Consider the following 20,699-nt stretch of genomic DNA (forward strand, 5'->3'; position numbering starts at 1 on the left):
ACCCATCTTATGGGACTTCTGTTTCCTTTATTCCATTTACACAGGTAGACACACACACGCAGAGACGTGTGTATGAACACACATGAGTTAACATCTATTAACACATTATTTGCTTTGATCACACACAGTTTCCTAACAGGCACACATGTGTGCACACACAAGGAGAAGAACCAAGTACACGTAAGAGGTGTCAAATATACATTCATACTGATTCGTTTACATTCAAAATGTACACGACTCTGATGGGCGGCTACGGCGTGCCTGTGCTGGGCCCCTCCCCGCGCGACCTCCCGTGGCCGTCTGTCAGAGGGACCACGTCTCTCCTGTGGACAGTGACAGCACTGACTGGAGTTCTGTGAGCGTCACGTGCGTCGAGCCCTCATTTTAGCAGGGGTGAGTCCGTCAGTGTCACCACCACCAGGGCTGGGGTGGACCCAGGTGTGTAGGGCCTGGAGCGTCCAGGATTTAGGATTTAGGATTTAGGATTTGTGTGTGCTCTGGAGGCTCCGTGTCCCCCCCATCACCGACACCCCTGCACGGACACAGCCGTGTGCTCTGGAAGCTCGACTTCTCAGAGTCACTGCTGAGGGCCCGAGGGCGCCGATCCCTGGCGATGAAAGAAACCGCTGTGTGAGCATTTTCTATCGTGATTCAGTTCATCTTCCTGTCGCACACGGAAAGCGAAGTCAGGATGACCCAGCCCTCCGGTGGCCTGAGGGGAAGCCCCAGACATGGGCCAATCCTCCATCATTCGAGGCACATTGCTCACCCTACGGGTGATTTGTTTTCCTCTCTGCTCAACACAAAACGGATTTAACCCTGGACTTGTGTAAAGATTTCCAATGAATTTCCTCTGTATTTCTACTGCCTTTATGTGGACTTGTTCCTTCTAGTTATTACAGTGAATGCACCAGTAGGGCACATGTTTTGGGGACCTTCGGACTACTGTGCTGTCACTTCAAGCATCAACAAGAGAGGTCTTTGGTAACACGCTGTGGACTGAAGACAGAGGACTGGCTGTGTTCCCCAGTTTTGAAGGAGGCCAAGGAGGAAGCTTCGGCTGGAGACGTGTCTCCAGAAGACCAGGAGAGCTGTGGGGGTGGAAGGCTGAGACCCCAGCCCATCCCCTTCCCCACCGTGCTGGAGGGCTGGACGCACCTGCCACCTCCCCCCACCCGCCAACATGCACAAGTCTGATGACAGGACCCTTTCCTGGAGAAACTGATGGTCCCAGCGCAAAGACACCGATGGTGACAGAGCAGCTGATGAACCTGTCTCAGCACTGGGAGTGTCTACTGCACGTCTCGGGGTCTCGGTCTCTACGTGCCTGGGGAAATGAGGATTATGAGGAACTGGCAGAAGACAACAGCAGGACACAGGGAACCCACCCCCTCGCTGCTGGAAGAAAGGGATATGGAGGGAATAATCTGTGCTGAGGGGCAGAGAGAGAAACAAAGGAAACATGAAAGAAACAAAGAGAAAGATAGCTCTGTCTTGCAGTGTGAGGTGCCCTGGACACCCTGCACCCCTGCTCACACCACTCCTCCTCCTCCTCCTTGTCCTATTCTTGTTCTTGGTTCTCATCACCTTCTAGAATGTTCCATCCTTTAAAACAATATCTTTTGTTTATTGTTGACTGTGTCTCTCCCCAGATGAGCTCCCCCAAACAGGGACTCTTTCGACTCACTAACGAATCTCCAGTGTCTGGCACATAGCAGATGCTCCAATTAGTATATTGGTGAAAGGAATCGATGATTTTATATCCCTTGGGGTTTATGTAAAGAAATCTAATCGGGCAAACTTCAAGCGATTATTAACTCCTAGAAAATATAAAGTTCTCACATAGGAAAGGACAGAGTATCAAGGTGACACCGAGTCGCTGTTAAGCAGGATGCAATGACCGACGGATACGCTGGAGCTCAGGAGGCTCTCGCTGCACCGTGGTCCGGGCGGAATCCCACTGGGAGCAGAGGGACTGCCGACAGCACGGGAGGCTTCCTTCTTTCTGGCTCGACTTTTGCTAAGCCTCGTGGTTTGTTTCTCAAGCTGCGTGTGGGGCAGACGCGGGGTCTGGCCAGGACTGAGGTTCAGGGCGTGTGACTCTCTGGGCCTGGCTCGGGCACCGGCTACTCTGAAAGCTCACGGGGCGGCGTGAGCCGTGCTGCCCTGTGCGTGTGGACACGGGAGACACCGCCGCAAACACGCGCCTCCGGGTGAGGCCGAAAGACGGGCTTGAATGACTGACTCTGAACCCAAACTGCTCCTCCCCTGGGCTCGCCCCCCACCCCCAAAAGTACAGCGGAGGTCACAAGCCCAGCCTGAAATGACAAACTGTCCTCCATGTCTGTCCACTGAAAAAAGCCCCGGTTCTTTGGTCATTAAAGCTGTGTCTCTCGAAACACAGAACTTAATGATGGTTTGGCTTGGAACACCGACCGAGGACACACTCCTCCAACGGTCCGAGGAGTGCACGCGAATGGGCCGGAGACACTCTGTGCGGGGCAGAGCCACCTGCCTCCAGGAGCCTCGAGAACACCACAGTGCTGGACACAAGGATCCCCCAGGACGCCATTGAGTGACCTCCAGCAGCCGGCACTGCGGCCTCCCGGGCCGAGCTGCAAACCATCACTAGGTCGCTCACACTAGGTATCCGGGCTGGGAAAAGAAGGCACATCTTTCAACACTAGAGAACAACTAAGTCCTGTCACATGGGGACCAAGCCCAAAGTCACCCGAGAACACAGGCACAGGGTCGGCCCCTTTCTGAAGCTGAGCTGGCCTTTCCCCCGTTTCACGGATCAGCCGTCAGCAGCTGCCAAGCGCCGGCCTTGTGCTCTGCAGCCCCGGGCAACCGAACGCCGGACCTTCGGGGTTGGGCCGCGCTTGGATACATGTATTTTTCCTGGTGAATCACTGAATTGAGATGAATTATAACCTGTTTAGTTTCTTTACTTTTCATCCTAATCCTGGTTAAGCCAACTGTGCCAGCCACGTCTGCACGCATGCCCAGGGTGATGGCGCCGGTGTAGGGCCTGCAGGCCGCTTGGGCCTCGTCCGGGCGTTGGAGACACACATCCCAGGTGCGGTCACTGTCCCACCGAGCGCACTCCTTCCCCTGCCAGCACCTCCCCTCAGACTCCCAGGACCTGACCTCTTTCACAATCAAAAACAAAAATAATGAGTAAGGAACTTCCTCCCTGCAGGCCACCGCGTCATAAGCCATGTCCCTCTGTGGGCCCAGGGTGACCCCCACAGGTGCCTGCCGTGGTTGCTCCCTCCAACCTCCCCGGCGGACAGTCTCCAACCATGCATACCACGCTGACCCAGCGCTGATGTGAACATGAGAGAAATGGCTAGGAACCCTCCTTGGGCTTCACGGCCATTTACCACCGCAGTCCTGTCCCTCTGCTGTTCTTGGTGGCAAGACTTCTGCAGAGAGGTGCTGGAGCCCACCGCTCTGCTCTCTCCCTTGTCCCTCTGCCTCCCATCTCTCTCACGCCCTTGTCCCCAGGTTCCCTAGAGGTGGGTCACATGGGACCAATGCTCAAACCTTCCCAAGTTTTAACAACCCCCGAGGCACAGACTACAAACTCCCCAGCCTGGCCTCCAAGGCTGTGCACATCTGGATCCCTGCCGGTCCCCTCCTGGTCACAGCCCCTGGCTCCCTTTGGCCAAGGCCAGCCAGTCTTCCCAGCCCTCTGCCAACAGCCAGTCTACCTCTGCCTCAAGGCCTTTGCCCTTGCCCTCGTCTTGGTCGGAGCATGCCTCCCTCCATGCCACAGGGCACCCAGCCTAAGAGCTCAGAGAAGTCTGCTGCCCTCCTCTACGGGAAGTAGTGCGTACTTCGCAGACCTGCTGTGCTCTGAGTCAGTGTGCACACATCAAAACGCGCTCGTCCGTCCCCGGGTGTCCCCTGATGGCCTGGCCCCGTGAGGCCCATGGATCAGGGCCCAGGCACAAGCCATCTAGAAGGGTGGCACGTACGAGGTCGTCATGCAAGGATCTGACAGGTAACTGAACAGACATTGTAGTATGTGACGTCTCTCAGACTGAATGTTGCTGTGAAGGGTGAAGGGGTGTGACTTCTTCCTGTGACAGTGGGCAGGTGCTCACCGTCCCATGGCCACTGAGCTCACTAATGACATCAGTGACCTGCATGTCTGGAGATAGTCTAAAGGTACATTTCAGCCCCACTCAGCTTTGGAAAGTTGCAAAGTCTAACTAACTAACATATTAATGATTTCATGTCATCGTAGGTGAGAGCACGCTTGACTTGCTTGTCCAGGATCAGAACCAAAGCACTACCCACAGGATCCCCGAATTCAGCAATGTTTTCTTCTAAGGGCAATGCTACTTTACATGAGGCCTCCGTACCTCGAAAGCACAAGTGGCACTAAAAGTCGTTCTTACTGAACCCAGGGTTCATGGAGTGGTTTTCTTCTCTTTTTTATATTACTACGGTTTATTGTGTTTTATTTTATTTCTGGCAAGGAAAGGCTAGTGGCCTTTCTTGGGGGGTAAGGGGGAGAGAGTGCTGTGTTTCTAGGTGCTGGTCCTGTCTCTGGGGCTCCACTCTGTTAGCTGACCTCACTCCAGGAGCAAATGGCCCACAGTGCTTTTGGGGAGTCCTTTCCTGAGCTGGGGGCCCACTTCCCCAGACCCCGTCCTCGGGTGCTTCCGCCCAGTCTGGCTCCTGACCCAGGGATTCCTAATACTCCCAAAAGATGCGTCCAGAACATTCCAAGATAGGGCACCATCCATGCATGGATGTGCCCAAGTTTAGGCTCTGCCACCGTTCACTCAGCTTTTTCCAGAAATTATTTATCTGTAAGGGTTTTATGAGAATTGTGTGTGAGTAATCCTGGGTGTTTTTTTAAGTTAGACTCATTTATTCGGCTGTCTACTTATTTTTATCAGAAGCACACGGTGTGAAGAAAAAGAGAACACAGACCTTCGGGCAAGAGTGCGGATAAAAGAGAATAAACAGGATCCTCCAAATTCACAAGGAATCAGCAGAAACATGAAACAACACGATGCAAAGAAAATGTACAGCAGACGGAAGACACTCAAGAAACTGGAGCCAAACTCCAAAAATGGGAGCCATTATAGCTCGTAAAAGCGACCAAGCATGTGTGTGAGAAGCTATGTTTTTTGTTTGTTTGTTTGTTTGTTTTATTTGAGAGAGAGACAGAAAGAGAGAGAGTGAGTACACAAGAGAGTGTGTACAAGCGGGGACAGAGAGAGAGAGGAGGAAGCAGGCTCCCCACTAAGCAGGGAGCCCGATGCAGGGCTCAATCCCAGGACCCTGAGATCATGACCTGAGTCGACGGCAGAGGCTTAACCCACTGAGCCGCCCAGGCGCCCTGAGAATATATAGCATTGATTTGATAAAAATCAAATCCATCACAAAGGACGGTTTTTTTCAAGATCCATAGAGACCTCATAATGCCAACAGTTAAAAACCCAGAGAATGAACAAATGTCAGGCACAAGGTAATGGAAGTGAGGGTTATAGTGTTAACTTCAGGGAAAAATGGCTAAAGTTGGAAAGCAATATCCGAGGTAAAGATGGTCCTCATTTCGCAGGACAAGATGGGAGGAAGCGATAACGTTACCCACACAATGTGGAACTTCAATGTTAATTACAGAAGTAACCGGAGAAATGGAAAAATACACAATTATGAAATGAGATTTTAAAACATTTCTCTCAGAAACATATGCATGAAATAGACAAAAAGTCAGAATACATTTGAATAGATAAGTAAGGACCGTGATCTAATTGCCATATAAATAACTCGACTTCGACACAGAGCACACATTCCTTCGTTCCCACAGGAAACAGTTATAAACACTCCCATGCCCAAGCCATCAAAGGAGTCTCAAAAATGAGAAAAATGATATAATTTTTAACTCTTTCTTTGGTCAGAATGTAATAACATCTGAAATAATAAATTACTGTAAAGCCTCCATAGAGTTGGAAATATTAAACTGTAATAATTCTAAATAACTCACAGGTTTGAGAGTAAAAGCAATGTTACCTCTTAACTAAAAACAGTATCCTATATCCCCCCTCGCAAAGAAGAAGAAGAAGAAGAAGAAGAAGAAGAAGAAGAAATCATGACGTGTGAAGATTCCAGTTTTCAACAAATACTTCCAGAAGCACGGATTAGTATACACAGTGGATATGCGGTTGTAGGTGAGGACTTGTAGTCAGATCTGTTCTCTCCTATCATGGGTCTATCTGTCCTGGATCCATCACCCATCCAACAACCATCTATATCTGTCTATCTGTAAGTTAGCTTATAATTTTTATTCCAAAATATCTGATGGGTATGTCATAGTGGTCATTCCTTAGAGGACAGTGATGTTGAACATGGGCGGATTTGACGAAGTTTAGAGTGTATCATACCAAGGCCTGAAAACCAAAATAATAAAAATATTAAGAAAAATGTAGATACTTTTTAATGTATAAAACCACTTAAGTTCCCTGAAAAATAGATGTATTCCCAAAGTGACTTTCTGCTTTAGTTCATGTGGATAAATAAAGCGATATGTATATAAATACAAAATAAGAGGAACTAAACTAAAACAAACAAAACAAAAACAAGCAGACAAAAAAACCTGCAATACAAAAAATTTTACAGAACTACTTAAGGCAGATTTTTAAGTGTCAAATGACAAATTCAAATCTAGAAAGCTACTGGTTTTTTATACTTTTTTTGAAATGGTTTCTACGTTAATATCTAAGTGACAGAGGAGGTAAATTAAATCAGCCCAGCCGGGGTGCCTGGGTGGCTCAGTGGGTTAAGCCTCTGCCTTTGGCTCAGGTCCTGATCTCAGAGTCCTGGTATCGAGCCCAATGAGGGGGTCCCTGCTCACTGGGGAGGCTGCTTCTCCCCATCCCGCTGTTCCTTCCCCTGCTTGTGCTGTCTCTCTCGCTTACTCTCTCTCTCAAATGAATAAAATCTTTAAAAAAAAAAAAAATCAACCTCACCTGTGAGGAATTCTGTTTGTTCACATTTGCAACCTGACTTTCCTTGGCCATACCAGCTCGAACACATTTTAAAGACTTTATTCTTAAGTAATCTCTACACTCAACATGGGGTTCGAACCTACAACCCCGAGATCAAGACCTGCACGCTCTACCAACTGAGCCAGCCTGGGCCCCTTGGATGCATCTGAAATTCACTGTTTTGGTGTCAAGCGACGTCCTTCCTGGGGAATGCGGCAGACATCATCTTCAATACTAAGGTCCAGTCACCCCTGGTGACTCCGTCCTGATGTTTGCCCCTGAACTAGCGACGTCATACTTTAGCCAAACATGCGCCCAAAGACAGTGTCAATTCCAGATACTTCTGGTTTCCCCACCAAACCGAGAAGGTCAGGCACCTTCTCACTATGGGCACATGGGGTGGGACAAGGCACAGAAAGAAGAGCAGGGTCCGCCGCCCTCGGAGGGGGCGTCTCTGCACATGAGCCACAGCGTGAGAATCCCCGGCGGAGCGGGGTCCATGGCCAGACGAAGAGGACGGGGGAGCATGGGGCCCAGAGGACGCAACCTCCACTGTGACCCTGGGAACGTCTTTCTGTCCGGCCACACTGGCGCACCTCGTAAGTGGAGTGGAGAATGACAGAAGAGAAATGCACCAAGGAACTTCCCTCCCTCCCATCTGCCGCTGTGGTGCCCAGGAGATCCACGGGACGCACAGTCCCCAGGAAATCACTTTCCTGGTCCTGTCCCAGGTAGCATGGCTGAACGGAAGTGGCTGCTAGGCAGGGCTGGCTCTTTAATTTGTGGAAACCAGGGCAGCATGAGAGGTCAGTAAGAATTTCAAGTTGGAACGGCAGAGAATGAGAGAAGCAGGGACACTTCTCCCCGCCGGGCCCTGGACGCAGGTCACAGGTCCTGATGCCAGTCCCTCTGCTAGTTCCTTCTCAGTCACTGGGATAGTCCAATCAGCTACCCCGCTCACTTCTTTGGGATTCCCATGAGTTAGACCCTTTCGAATGTGGGAACTGCCGAGGGAGGAGGGTTCTTCTGCTTCCCTTGGGAACCCATGCAGTTCATGCTCATGTGGCTTGTATCTGAAAGAGGTAAGAAACAAAAAAATCACAGCCCCTCTCCTGTCATTGAAAATGAGGTTGCAGGAGAGCTTCTCTAACAGAGTTACCTGCTAAACCGCATCTTGCATTTCTGCAACGTACAACCAAATGCTTCCTGTCACGACCCAGGCCCTTCAGCTGAAAGCAAATAATTCTGCTAATGGGTCGGGAAGGAGTCACCGAAGTATGGGCAGAAATAACCCACTCGGTGGAAAGGATTACAGAGGGGCCTGCCTTGGTGTGATCTTCTGAAACAAGAAAACAGAGTCTAATCGATCACGATCTGTTTGACCTAAACTCTTCCTCTGCTTTCCGAGGAGAACTGTGAAGAGGAAGGAAAAGGGCCCGTGTCCCATCTGGAAAGTATTTCCTCTTGCATCTTTCCGCTATCGTCCAGGAAGGCACGCTGTTAGTGTTCGTGCTTCCAAAACCAGAGACTAGTTAAGATAAATGACATGAAGAGCCACTCCATTTAGATAAACTCAGAAAAATAAAGGAAATAAGCATCTGTGTGATTTATGGTTCTTGTTTCACAGGCAAGTGATAAAAGAGCCTGATTCATGCTCCAGTGAAGACAGAGGTGGTGTGGACTTGGGTGCGTGCACTGCCGTCTGTTCCAAGGCCAGCTTGGAGCCAGCCCTCCGTGTGCAGCACAAGCCACGAGAAGCTGCTGGCTGTCCCCTGGCTGCACTCCAGCCCCAAGGAGCCGCCGGGAACGGCTGATGCCTCGTTCTTTAGCCATGATGCTCCTGCCGGCTGCAGCCTCTTGGAAACTTTAAGATCCTCTTCCTTCAGTGAGGAGACCCCTGACTCCCAGCCCACGCCACTGCTGACGTTTCCCAGCTGGGGGAGCCCACGTGGCCCCCGAGGCTGGGGCCCCACAGCCCACCCGCTGCACCAGCTCAGCGCTCGGCTCAGGTGAGCATGCAGACGCTGATGGGGAGGCCGGGAGTTGCAATCAGTGTAGCAGGTTTCATTTTCATTTCAGTTAAAGACGAGAAGGCTAGGGATTAAGTTGTTTTAAAGTCTCCACTCCCGGATCCCAGTGAATCAGGAGCAGAAAATGGCCAGTTTCCACTGATGAAAACAGAACAACTTCTTAAATTAAGTTCTATTTTCCCAACTCAATTGTTTAAATAAAATAATAATGCCCAAGGATTAATATGTGTGATACAAGCTCATTCTTCTGTGTTTTGCTTCACAGTCAGATGTGAATTTGTTTCTCCTTTTACACCACAAATAAAAACAGCCAGGAGTTATCGACTACTTAGTCTGTGTGCTGCAGTTAGAGTCTGGGGATCTCACATGAATTCCTTCAACACACCCTCACTCTCTGTCACCCTGATTACATACCAGCTGGACACACAAGGGGCATCTGAACCACACTTTAAACCAGCTGCCGAGCTCACACCATCCTTGCTTTCCACCATTTCAACAATTCTGGCCGACACGGTCCACTCTATCAAAAGGACTCTGACGTACACAGTTGGGGCCAGAGGCTGGGACATCCTGTCCCACCTGTTTGGTACAAACCTGGGGGGTCCTGCTGGTCATCAGGCCTCTGCTGTTTACTGGGGATGCAGCGGGAACCTCGGTAGGGATCCCCCGGCAGGAAAGCATGGTAGTAGGTTACAGCCAAGCTTAGGAATACCTCCAAAAGCTTTCTTTTTCAGTAAGAATATAAATATTCGAAAACCTTACACATAAGTCAAAGAGCAGATGGATGGAGCCTCTGGATGCTTCCTGGATGAACCTAGGGCGTCCTCGCTATGTTTCAACAATGCTGTTCCCAGGCATCAGTGCAGTTTCCCCTGGGCTAGTCCTTCGGCTCTGAACTGTGCCTTTTTTCTCAGCACACAAAGCTCTCGACAGAATTCACTTGTAAAATTTTACCCAAGTTTGGAATACATCAAAGAACACAGAGATGTTTTAAGTACAGATCCCTCAACACTGGAAGGACAAACTTCAGGGAAGCAGAGGAGGCTTGGTAAGAAAAACAATGGGTCACACAGGTGACCTGCAGGAAAAATGAGTGACTTCCTAATATGCGTGTGTCGACAAGACAGCATGTGGAAAACGCAACATCCACTTAATCTTTCTTGGAAGGAATTAATAAGCATGAAGGAACAGGTGAATCAACATAGCACATGAGGACTTTTCCAGAAGAAGTGAGACTGTTGGCTCCCTGGGAAGGAGGGCCAGAGTGAGTTGGGTAGTCACAGGTGTCTGTTAGCAGGTAGCAGAGATGGTCTTCACCTGATTCTTGTGTCTGAGGTCTGAGGTCCTGAGCTGAGTGTGGATGGGGAGGAGGAGGAATTCTCGAGGACACTGGAGGTGACACAGAATCCTAGTCATGGGAGGGAGCCAATGACCAGAGAGGGGTGGTGGGGTGGCCTACCATCCTGAGGGGCCACCTAAGAGAGGGGCCGTACTTTTCCACTGAGAATATGGGCTTTGGATTTCCTGGCAGCCTGTAGCTCCCGAGTGCCACATTCAGCATGGGTGACATGTTGGGGGTAGCCAGTGTGGGTCTCGGGGGAGGAGAATGGAGGAGGAGCTGGGCAGGAGGGTTCCGGCGGGCTGGCGGGACAAGGGTTGCAGTGGCATCCCTGGTCTGTGGGCTGAGGATGGGCCAGGGCGGGTCTGGGCAACGAGGGGTAGAAAGGGAACTGGCCCAGTGAGAAAGGACAGCGGGAGTGTGGGTCCAGGACGGCGTGAGCTGCAGCGACATGAGGCAACCGTGCCAGTGTGGGGTGGCTTAGGCCACAGTTTCATAGCCAAGGCATGCCAAAGTTAGGACTCTGGCTTCCACCACCGACACAGACCCCAAGGCCAGGGCTCCAACATGGGAGACCAACTTCCTTTCCTGCCAGTCCGAGCTGGTATCAGCCGGGGCCGGGTGAGGGCAACTCCGCCTGTGGGGGTCAACAGGGAGTTGGACGCCCCTCCATCCTGCGACTCCACGCGCCCAAGGCTGGCCTTGTCCCCAGGGCTGGCCCCGGGGCATGCGGGAAGGGCAGGGGTGGGAGAGGAGGAGGGGGAAGCAGAGCCCTCGCGGGGCACCCACGGCAGGCCCCTGCTCCCTGCTGCTCCCTTCCCTCTGCCCCAGCGTGAGCAGGGAGGGGACAGGGACCACCTCTGCCTGCAGCGTGAGCAGGGAGGGGACAGGGACCACCTCGTGGGACCTCCGCGTGGGAGTGAAGGAATGCGTGTGTGTGAGCGTGCACTCACTTATGTGTCTGCGAGTGTGTGTGACTGCACGTGCATTGGCGTTCCTACCGACAAAGACAAGAAGGAGCAAACGCATGTGGAGGGGCACCTCCTGGGAGGCGTATTGGGACACAGCGACAGCAGGACCCGACCACACAGCAGCAGCATGCCGTTGGGAGCGCCCTGAGCTGGCAGCAGCCGCGTGACCTCCTGAACACCCTAACTAAGGCTTCTTAGAAGGAGAAAGTCAGGCAGCCGACATGGAGGCAGCAGAGAGGGGGCAGCGGAGCCCCAGCTTTCTCCCACAAGGGGGGGGCCTGCAGCACCCCTCCCCCCCAGGAAAGCACCAGCTGCTCCTGCCTGTGGCTCTGGTCTCTCCTGCTTCCAGGTCTGAGCCTGCGTGGGTTACAGACACCAAGAGGCCTGTTCTGGGGCGCCCCTCTCAGGTCACAGCTGACTTTGGTGATGGTTAAAGTCCTAAAGCTGGCAGCTGGGAGCTGCGGGCTTAGTTCTGGCTGTTGTCTCGACCTCCCCTCTAGGGAAGCCTCACTGGGCAGGTGGACTGCTAGGGTGGGAGCCCCTCACAGGGTAGGCGAGCTGATTTTGTGCAAACACCAACCGTGCCTAACTATCTGGAGCTTAAGCAGATCTACCTGGTTCCTCCTACATAGGAAAGTGACACGCACACACATCTCTTCGTCTTTGTGAGGAAGGTCTCTCTACGGCACAGTTAACTGGCTGTTTGGGAGTGCCGCAGGTTAGCAGACCCTCACGAGAACTCAGCACAGCGTCAGAAGAGAAGAGCAGCAGGCAGCACCCCTGGACAGCCACGTTCCCGTGTCAGGAGGTTCCGTGGAAATGATGGAAGGAAAGATCCTGATCTCTGAGATCAGTGGACTCTGTCTCTATCCTGAGCCAATGACCAGGGACCCAACATCACAGAGAGAAAGCAAGAGGGTCACGCATCCTCCTGTGTGTCACTGCCTCCTGGAAAAGCATCACACTGCTGAGGCCCATTTCTGCAAACCCAGAATCAGTTCACCAGCTCCTGGGGATTTTTAGGATCAAGAAGTTTGAGATCATCTTGTACAGTTTTTAGTGTGTTTGCTGTCTGACGACTCGGGAATCAGACTTTCATTCCATGTGGATGTCACTCATACGATTCTCCCAATCCCTCTGGGACGTGTCCCTGTGAAGCTGAAGCCCGTGTACCCCAGGGAGGGGATGGGCGTGCCCGGGTCGTCACAGCTGGGAGCAGGGCCGGCATGGCTGCTCCTCGGGGCCCTGCCCAGCCTATCAACTTGGGGCACCGGCACCTTCCTGAGAACTCTCTGGGGACGGCAGTACCCCAGGCAGAACGGGATGCCAGAGCGCAGGCTTTCTCGGCTCGATCTCACACGTGAGTGTGCGGGAGTGTGCCTGTGCGTGCGGGTACACTGCAGCAATCCACACACCCCGCCCCACCGGTCCTGTCCGGAATGGATCCTTCTGACATGTTTCATTCAGGAGGCAAACAAACCAGAGCGAAAGGAACTGGAGGGTGAGTAGGAAAACACGAATGTCACCCCAGTATGTCATCACCCCTGCCAGCCCACGGTGATCAAAGTGAAAATACGGCAAAGAGGATGCTCTGAGGAGAGCTGGCACTTACAGTCCCAAGGTAGTTCAGACACACCTGTAAAGGCAGTTCTGGTTCTTCTTGCCTCTTCCCGTTTCCAGATGACACAACAGCAATCAGCACCACCTTTCTCCAGATTCTGGAGCTCCCAAGACGCACCCGGATGTATTTGCAAAACTCTGACACGTGTCTGAACGAACGTGACAGCTCTTACCTGGGAGGGCAGGCAGACACTTTGCAGGACACCACCCCGGTGACAGGTCGGGTGCGGGGACTGCAGAATGATGTGTTGACTTGAAACCTCAGGTCTCGGTAACAGCCTGCCCTTGTGGTCATCTGCCCTGCAGGAAAGGGTGAAAAAATTATAAAGACCCAGAAATGTACTCTCTGGGGAAAGGCAGATGAAGAGCAAAAGAAATCCCTATTTAAAAAGGATTTAGCATATGGGTAGCATGTTTATGCTAATGACCAGCTGGACAGCTCTGGACGGACTAGTCCTTGTCTGACCTGTCTTCTGATTGCTTGTCAGAGCATGTCATCTGTTCTAAGACACGCACACTTCCCTCCCAGATTTTTGCATCTCTAAAGTCGACGTGTGTCTTTGTCTTGGAATCGGTGCTGACATACATTTGATGACACATTGTTCTTTCCTATTGTTTCCAGAGTTGGGAACGCAACCCACTTCTCAAAAGAGACACAATAACCTGATTTGTGTTTCCGCTGGAGAAGTAGCAATTGGAAGCAATCAATAATAAGCCAGAAAGAAATACAGACCAAAAACATAAAGCAGTTTGTCACCAGAGAGTTGAGAGTTAAATTTTGCCACGGTTTTAAGCTGAACGGAGGCCTTCTCCCAGTAAGGACTTAGGTGTCCTATGGAGTGACGTCTGTGGAAATGCCTGGAATGAAAGCTGGTCCTATCCTCAGCCCCCACTCATGTCCCTACTGTTCACAGCTTTGCAAACATGCCCAAATTTGTGCAGTATCTTAATTCATTATATTTCCCAAAAAGGGCGTTATTCTTTACGTGAGGTTCCTAGAACTGAGTCAAACAGGCAGAAAGTAGAATGTTGGTTTGCCAGGGGCTAGGAGGAGGGGGAACAGGGAGTCACTCTTCTGTGGACCCAGGGCTTCAGTCTGGGAAGATGCACGAGATCTGGAGATGGACGATGGGTACGTTCGTGCAACAGTGTGAACGGACTTAACAACCCGAGTTGCTCAGAAACATTCTGCCCTGTATGCTTTACTAAGGGAGCTCTAACTAGATACACGTTTTGCAGGACAATATTCAAGATTTCAACCAATTGAGAGAAAAATAAAGAAAAAGAACTCAACTGGTATTGATTTAAAATGAACACAAAATATACCAAGAGCTACAAATGATTTCATTGCTGCCCTTGGAAAGCCTGATGGAGTCCTGCTGCTTGTGTGGCCCCGCCACCCCCTCGTCTACAGCCCAAGCCAGGGCACAACCCAGCACAGCCTCCTGCACCCAACTGGATTCCGGCAGATGTCAGAGTAAGGGACAAACCAAAGATACAGTTTCAGAGGAAAGAACAGCACGGTGTAGACCCCAGGCACGACCATCTCTAAGAGCAGGGTCCATGCAAAGACAAATCCTTCTTTACTCAAAGAAAACCAAGTCTCTAAAATACACACGGGACAGAGCGGCTAAGCTATGTCAGAACGAATAAGACAAGTCAATGCCTTAAATGGGGAAAGTTACATTCTCTATGAAAATTTTTTTAAAAGATTTTATTTATTTGACAGAGATCATAAGTAGGTAGAGAGGCAAGCAGAGAGAGAGGAGGAAGCAGGCTCCACACTGAGCAGAGAGCCTGATGCTGAGCTCGATCCCAGGACCCTGAGATCATGACCTGAGCCGAAGGCAGAGGCTTTAACCCACTGAGCCACCCAGGCGCCCTGGAAATTGGTTTTCTTAAGTAGTCAGAAGAGAGGAGTCCTCCCTGGTTCCAAAAGGGGACCGGCGTGGCGGCTCACGTGTCTGAGCCCCAAACTGCCCACTTGGAGGGATCAAGCCCTGTGGGTGCTGATGAAGGACCAGGGAGTGGTGGTTAGGATTTCTGCAGTTTCACAAAATTTTTCAATTCTCTGCAGACTTGACATAATTATATTTTAACCAAGCTATGAAGTTTTTATTTTATGCTCCTTAATGTAAATTTTGCAATGATTTCTGCTCAATTTCAATGAGGTCTGATGAGAAACAAGTGACTAAAAATGACTGAGGGGCACCTGGGGGCTCAGTCAGTTAAGCATTCAGCTCTTCATTTCAGCTCAGGTCATGGTCTCTGGGTTGAGAGACAGAGCCCCGCGTCGGGCTCTGCACAACCCTCCAGGGATGGGAAAGGGATTGGAGATGGAGTTCACCCCCAAAGGCCAAGGATTTACTCAATCAGGACTAAGTTCCCAAATCTCCCTAGAAAACCTAACCCACAGGGTTCAGAGAGCTTCTGGGTTAGGGGGTACATCGCTGTGCTGAGCAGACAGCACGCCCCAGCTCCACAGGGACAGAGCCTCCTGCAGTAGGGACCCTTGGAGAATCCTCCCCAGGTACCCCTTCCTCTGGCTCTTCATTCCTCTGACTTAGAATAAACTGGCATTTGCAAGAACTGAGCCTTCCTGGGTTCTGTGAGCTGATCTAACAGATCATCGAACCTGAAAGGGAGGGACGGTAAAAACGCCCAACTTTGTAGCTACATCAGATCCAGGCTTCTGACTGGTGTTTTAATCAGGAACAGTCCACTGGGGTCAAGCCCTGAAGCCTGGAGAGTCTGAAGATCTCCAGGCATTTCATGTCTGAATTGACCTACAGACACCCCCTTGGCCACTGGACAGTCGGAGGCTGTGGGCGTTGCAAACACCCCACACTTGCAGTCAGAAGTGCTGTGAATAAAGGGTTTCAGACAAGGCTGGCTCGGGTTTGTCCTCACCTGTCCTGGCCACCGGCCCTGAGGCCCCTGCTCCTTCTCAAAGCATGTGGGCACCGGCAAGACACAGGGTGAGTCTAAGGACAAGATTCAGTGAAGACCGACGCGTCATCCCTTGGAGCATATTTCTGGGCGGCAGAGAGCGTACGCCGACTCTCTCCATAATCTCCCCAGTGTGCGTGGGTCACTTCGTCCCCTCACTTATTAAAGAGTGTTTAAGCCACTGGCCAATTTCATTATATTCAGGAACTTCTAAGTTCTAACAAGTTAGTAGTGGGGGGAGCTGATGCCTGGCCAAAAAGTCATCGAAGTAGGTAGGGGTACGTTCCCTTGTTTGCACATGACCTCCGATGAGCAGGGCCCATGTCTCCATGTGGAGAGGAAATAGACATCAGCGTTTTATGAACCCACTTTTCCACTTAACTAACAAGGAATGAGAGACTATAAAATTAGAAGGAAAAAAAAAAAAAAGAAAAGCATGTCTGCTTAAGCTGTTCTGCGAAGAATCAGGGACCTCCCTAAATCAAGCTAGTTAACCACACTGATCGAATTTAGGTGAGGCTGATAGCGAGCAGCGGCAGAATTCCCTAAAACTGCTAAGAGTGTGTCCGTCCCAACGAGAAGAGAAGGAAAGCCGATCTTCCCCTCCACTTACGCGGCAATTAAACAGTCCGTTCTTCGTATTCTGTAACCAAACTGGCTTGACTTTTTAGGATGTGTGACTCTATAAATACTGGTTTCAGCTTGGTTTCCTGTTTGGAAATTAAAGACGTGTGAAAGCCAACCCTTCAGCTCCAGTCCCAACAAACAACCCGGACTTAATGGCCGCTTGGGGTTCCGAGCAATTCGCAGGCTCTCCATTAAGCAAATATGAAATTTGGTTTTGCTTTGAAATGGCAAAAAGTGTTTACTTTATTAAAGTGCTTGTTTTTCTTCTCAATTGGAGACATTTGTTTGGCTCCCTTCCTGAGTGCCTCTGTGTCAGCCAAGTCCCAGAGCTCTTACCTTTAACTGGATAAGAGGGAAATCTGGAGCTAGTAATTCTTGAAATAATTTAGTAACAATTACGAAGTATACAGATATCTATAACCCAAAGGAAAACGGGGTTTGTCTGACACATGTGCACGTTCTGGCTCTGCCAGTTCTTTTCTCAGCTGGTGACTTTGGAGATCTTTCCTTTTTCTTAGCGGGACACCAGCGGCATGCGGGCAACAACACTGCTTGCGGGGAAGCACAGCTGCACAAAGTGCAAGGCTCCTGGCAGGATCCCTGGGTCCCGCCCACCCAACGCCAGCGGTGGTTGCCCCCACTCATCGTGGCGACTAAAATGTCTGCACACACGGGCAGTGCCCTCTTGGGTTGACAACCCTGTCGGACACCGGCGGATAAGGAAGAATATTTACGGGGAAGAGAAGAAAGGGGGAATGCGGTGTTGTCCCGAAATTTTTAGCAACAGAAGTAGGACAAAGCAGGAGGGTGATTCGTAGGTGCAAATAAGTGCATTTAAGAAAGTGACAGTGGTGAACATGTAGAATTTGTGGCACGTGGCTAAAAGTAATACTCGGAGGACTGTTTGTGATCAGAAATACTTACACCGGTAAATAAGGATGGACACCAATGAATGTAAGAGGAAATGGGCTCTGAGAAAAAAGAGCTCACGGAAGTAGAAAGAACTGATCTAGATGGAAACAGAGATCCGTGTGTTGGAAAGTGAACAGATGCCAACATATGGTTCCAGACAAAAACGTGAAGAAGCAAATGTTACAGAAGGGAAAGTAGAAAATCCAAGAGCTGACTTTGGGGAAGGGGTGGTGACCTCTTGTCCTTGAGATTTGGGCTCAGATCCCACCGAGGAGGGGCCACAGCCCAGGATGTGGGGAGCAGAAGAGGGTCAGGGCTACACAGCCACCTCCGTGGACACAGCGGGTCTGAGCGTGCACTGTGGCGAGCATCACCTTTGTGGTAATGCAGCCGTTTTCCTGGGAACCATCTGTGCCAAGGGTGGTTTGGCTCTTCCCCTAACAGGTGATTTCTGGACTGTTCTACAGCCTCCTGGCTCTGAAATAGCCAGAGTGACTCTGAGAGTGAATGGCGGCTCTCTGACCTTTACTCCCCCACCCTCCCAACTACTTTGCAAGCAAATGTTCTTTACATGGAGTTCTTCCTGACACACCTAGAGGGACCTGTGTTTTCCTGACTAACCTGCCGCTGACACACCCACTTAATGAAGAAAATAAGGAATGAGCACAAATATGCAAGATACAAAATGAGAACAAGAAAACATCCTACGCAGAAGAAATGAAGAGAATTTAATGAGGGAGCTTTGTTCAAATTTATAAGCATAATATTTAAAATCTTACCAAAAAGCTGGTTTTCTGAATCAGCAAAACTTCAGAAGAGAGAAACAATCTATGCGGTTTCGTTACCAGACAGAATACAAAACCATCTCGAAGACCTAATTCCTGAAAATGCAAGAGTCAAATGATGCCAACAGATCCCACCACACGTACAAGAAGAAATAATGCCAGTGCTAGTTAAATTACTCCAAAGCTCAACGTGAGAGCAAGGGGCAGGAGGGCAGGCGGTTGGATGCGGGAAAGAAGGGTCATCCTCACGGACGAGAGAGGGCAGCAAAGGCGAGAGACAGAGGGCGGGCGTGGGAGAGGGAAGGAGGTGCTGGTCCAAGGCTGAGGAGGACTGAGCACTTCAGGGAGCAGGAGAGGGAGAGCCAGTCTGGCGGTGAGGAACCTCAGGGACTCGGTGCAGGCGCCTGCAGAGCCTCCGCTTTGGAAAGGAGGAGAAGGTCCTCTGGAGCGAAGGCAGGGGTGAGGTACCGGGAGCTCTGGCTTGGGGGGCACGCGGGGCTGGCACTTGGCAGGACCGTCCCTGCAGAGGGGATGTGAGCTGCCCACAGGGACGTGCAGGGACACCCACGGGGTGAGCGCGTCACGCCCACCTCCACCTCCGGCCTGGCTTCCCAGCAGCTTCCGCGGCCAGTTAAAGAGCAGCCCTCAGTTCTCCTCCACCAGCCTCAGCAAGTAGGTCTGGGATCCTGTTAGCAGGAACTGCTTCCTCCTTTTTCAAAATGACTGATGAAAGTCACATGGGGAGGAGATGCTAACGGCCTGACTCGGGTGCCGCGTGTTTCCCAGGGAAGTTCTCATCTGTAACTCCCTCCGCGCCGTCCGCTTAACCTGCCTTAGCTCCCTCCCAGAGAGCACCGAGCTGCCCCTGGACCACCGTGGTCCCTGGGGGGCGATCTCAAGGCTGCTGCTCTGGAGCGAGCGGTGTTCGCTCAGCTACTGTTCGCGTCCAGCCGGCTCTTCCCGGGAATGGAACTCCCGGGTTCCTGAACACCAGGACCGCAGACGTGCCTGTGAGGGCTGCCTCGGGCTCTGGGCAGGGGCCTGCCAAGTGGGCTTTCCACACAGTGCGTTAGGAGGGAAGGGCCCTCACAGGAACCCAATCGCAGCCACTCCCGGGATGGGCTCTCAGACTGGGTTGGGGATTCTCCAGGGCCGGAGTGAGCCCAGGAATCTGCATTTCCAACAGGCTCTTGCATGGGATAGCCGCTGCTGGCCGGGGGCTGGTCATCCCCCCACCCCCAGCGCGTCTCTGTTCCCCTCCACGAGATTCCCCACACCGTGATCTTACATGGGTGGCGGCCGGGATCCAGCGGGTGAAATCGGATTCTTTACAACCCCGTACATCAGATCTCGTGCCACTGCTCCAGATCTGTGCCCACAAGCCAACAAGACTCTGTGTGTGTGTGTGTGCGTGTGTGTGTGCACGCGCATGGGCACACATGTTCTCGGCCCAAGACTTTTAGGAACGATGCCCTCAGAATTCCCACCTAAGTGTGGAGCCTAAACTTGTAATCACTAAGGAATTTGGGGGTTCTGGGGAGGGTCATCGTAACAGTTTGTTGAAATCACTGTGACGACCACGCTCAGTAACGCTTGTGCTCCCTCAGGAATCTGAACCATCACATTAAGAAGGGGTTGTTCCCTCCACACCTAAGAAGGGACTCTCCGCCAGCGGTGGGTACCCACAGCATGCTAGTGTGCGCGGGGTCACCGTCCAGTCCAGAGGAGGGACGCCCAGGAAGGGCCGCATGGGGAGAGACATGGGGTGGAATGTGTGAAAACGCTCGCAGTGACCTTGGGTCGGAGAGCGGTTCGTCTTCTTTTCTCTCTGATAACGGCATTTTAACGAAAACTAATGACGACATCTGCAAACGTGGGTCCTCATGAAAATGCACATCTGTCTTCTGACATCGTGGACACGGGCCGTGAGAGGTGGGGCAGGAGGGGCCGACCGCCCAGGCGACCCCCACGGGGCCTTCTACCTGCCCGCAGCCTGTCCAGCCCCTGCCCTGACCGCCCCCTCCCTCCCGCCTCTTCTCGCTGGAAGGCTCAGCATCGAGAGCCTCAAGGGCTGCCCAAGGAGCTGACGTTCCGGTGTCTCTCCGACCCAGCCGGCCACCGCTGTGACACAGAGAGCCCAACCAGAGAGCACGGCAGAGGCCCCATAAAACACACGCCTGTGTACCGGTGCACATGCACACACACACGCACACTGAACTGCCCTCCTCGGCAGAGGGCAGCTGGGGAGGCTGAGTCCCGTCTGTTTCCCTCCGCATCACAGCTCTGTGGGCGGAGCCCAGACGGCGCACCTGAGGCCCGGGGGGAGGGTCGTGTCATGGGGCCCGGCTACTTGGGAACAGGTTTGGGTGATGCTGTAAGAAACAATTCTTCAGGGTCCTTGGGTGGCCCAGTCATTAAGTGTCTGCCTTCGGCTCAGGTCATGATCTCAGGGTCCT

The 20,699-nt window shown here is 51.7% G+C and overlaps 1 protein-coding gene across 1 annotated transcript in view; it reads right to left on the minus strand.

Annotated features, from left to right (window-relative positions):
* The window catches only part of ADAMTS16 (ADAM metallopeptidase with thrombospondin type 1 motif 16), a 145,487-nt gene that overhangs the window by 26,260 nt on the left and 98,528 nt on the right, over nt 1–20,699 (minus strand). The window contains exon 16 of the mRNA XM_032337819.1: nt 13,144–13,270. Coding sequence (XP_032193710.1) covers nt 13,144–13,270 — 127 coding nt within the window. The remainder of the gene's footprint in view (nt 1–13,143; nt 13,271–20,699) is intronic.

Source organism: Mustela erminea, chromosome 3 (assembly GCF_009829155.1).
Source record: "Mustela erminea isolate mMusErm1 chromosome 3, mMusErm1.Pri, whole genome shotgun sequence".
Lineage (NCBI taxonomy): Eukaryota > Metazoa > Chordata > Mammalia > Carnivora > Mustelidae > Mustela > Mustela erminea.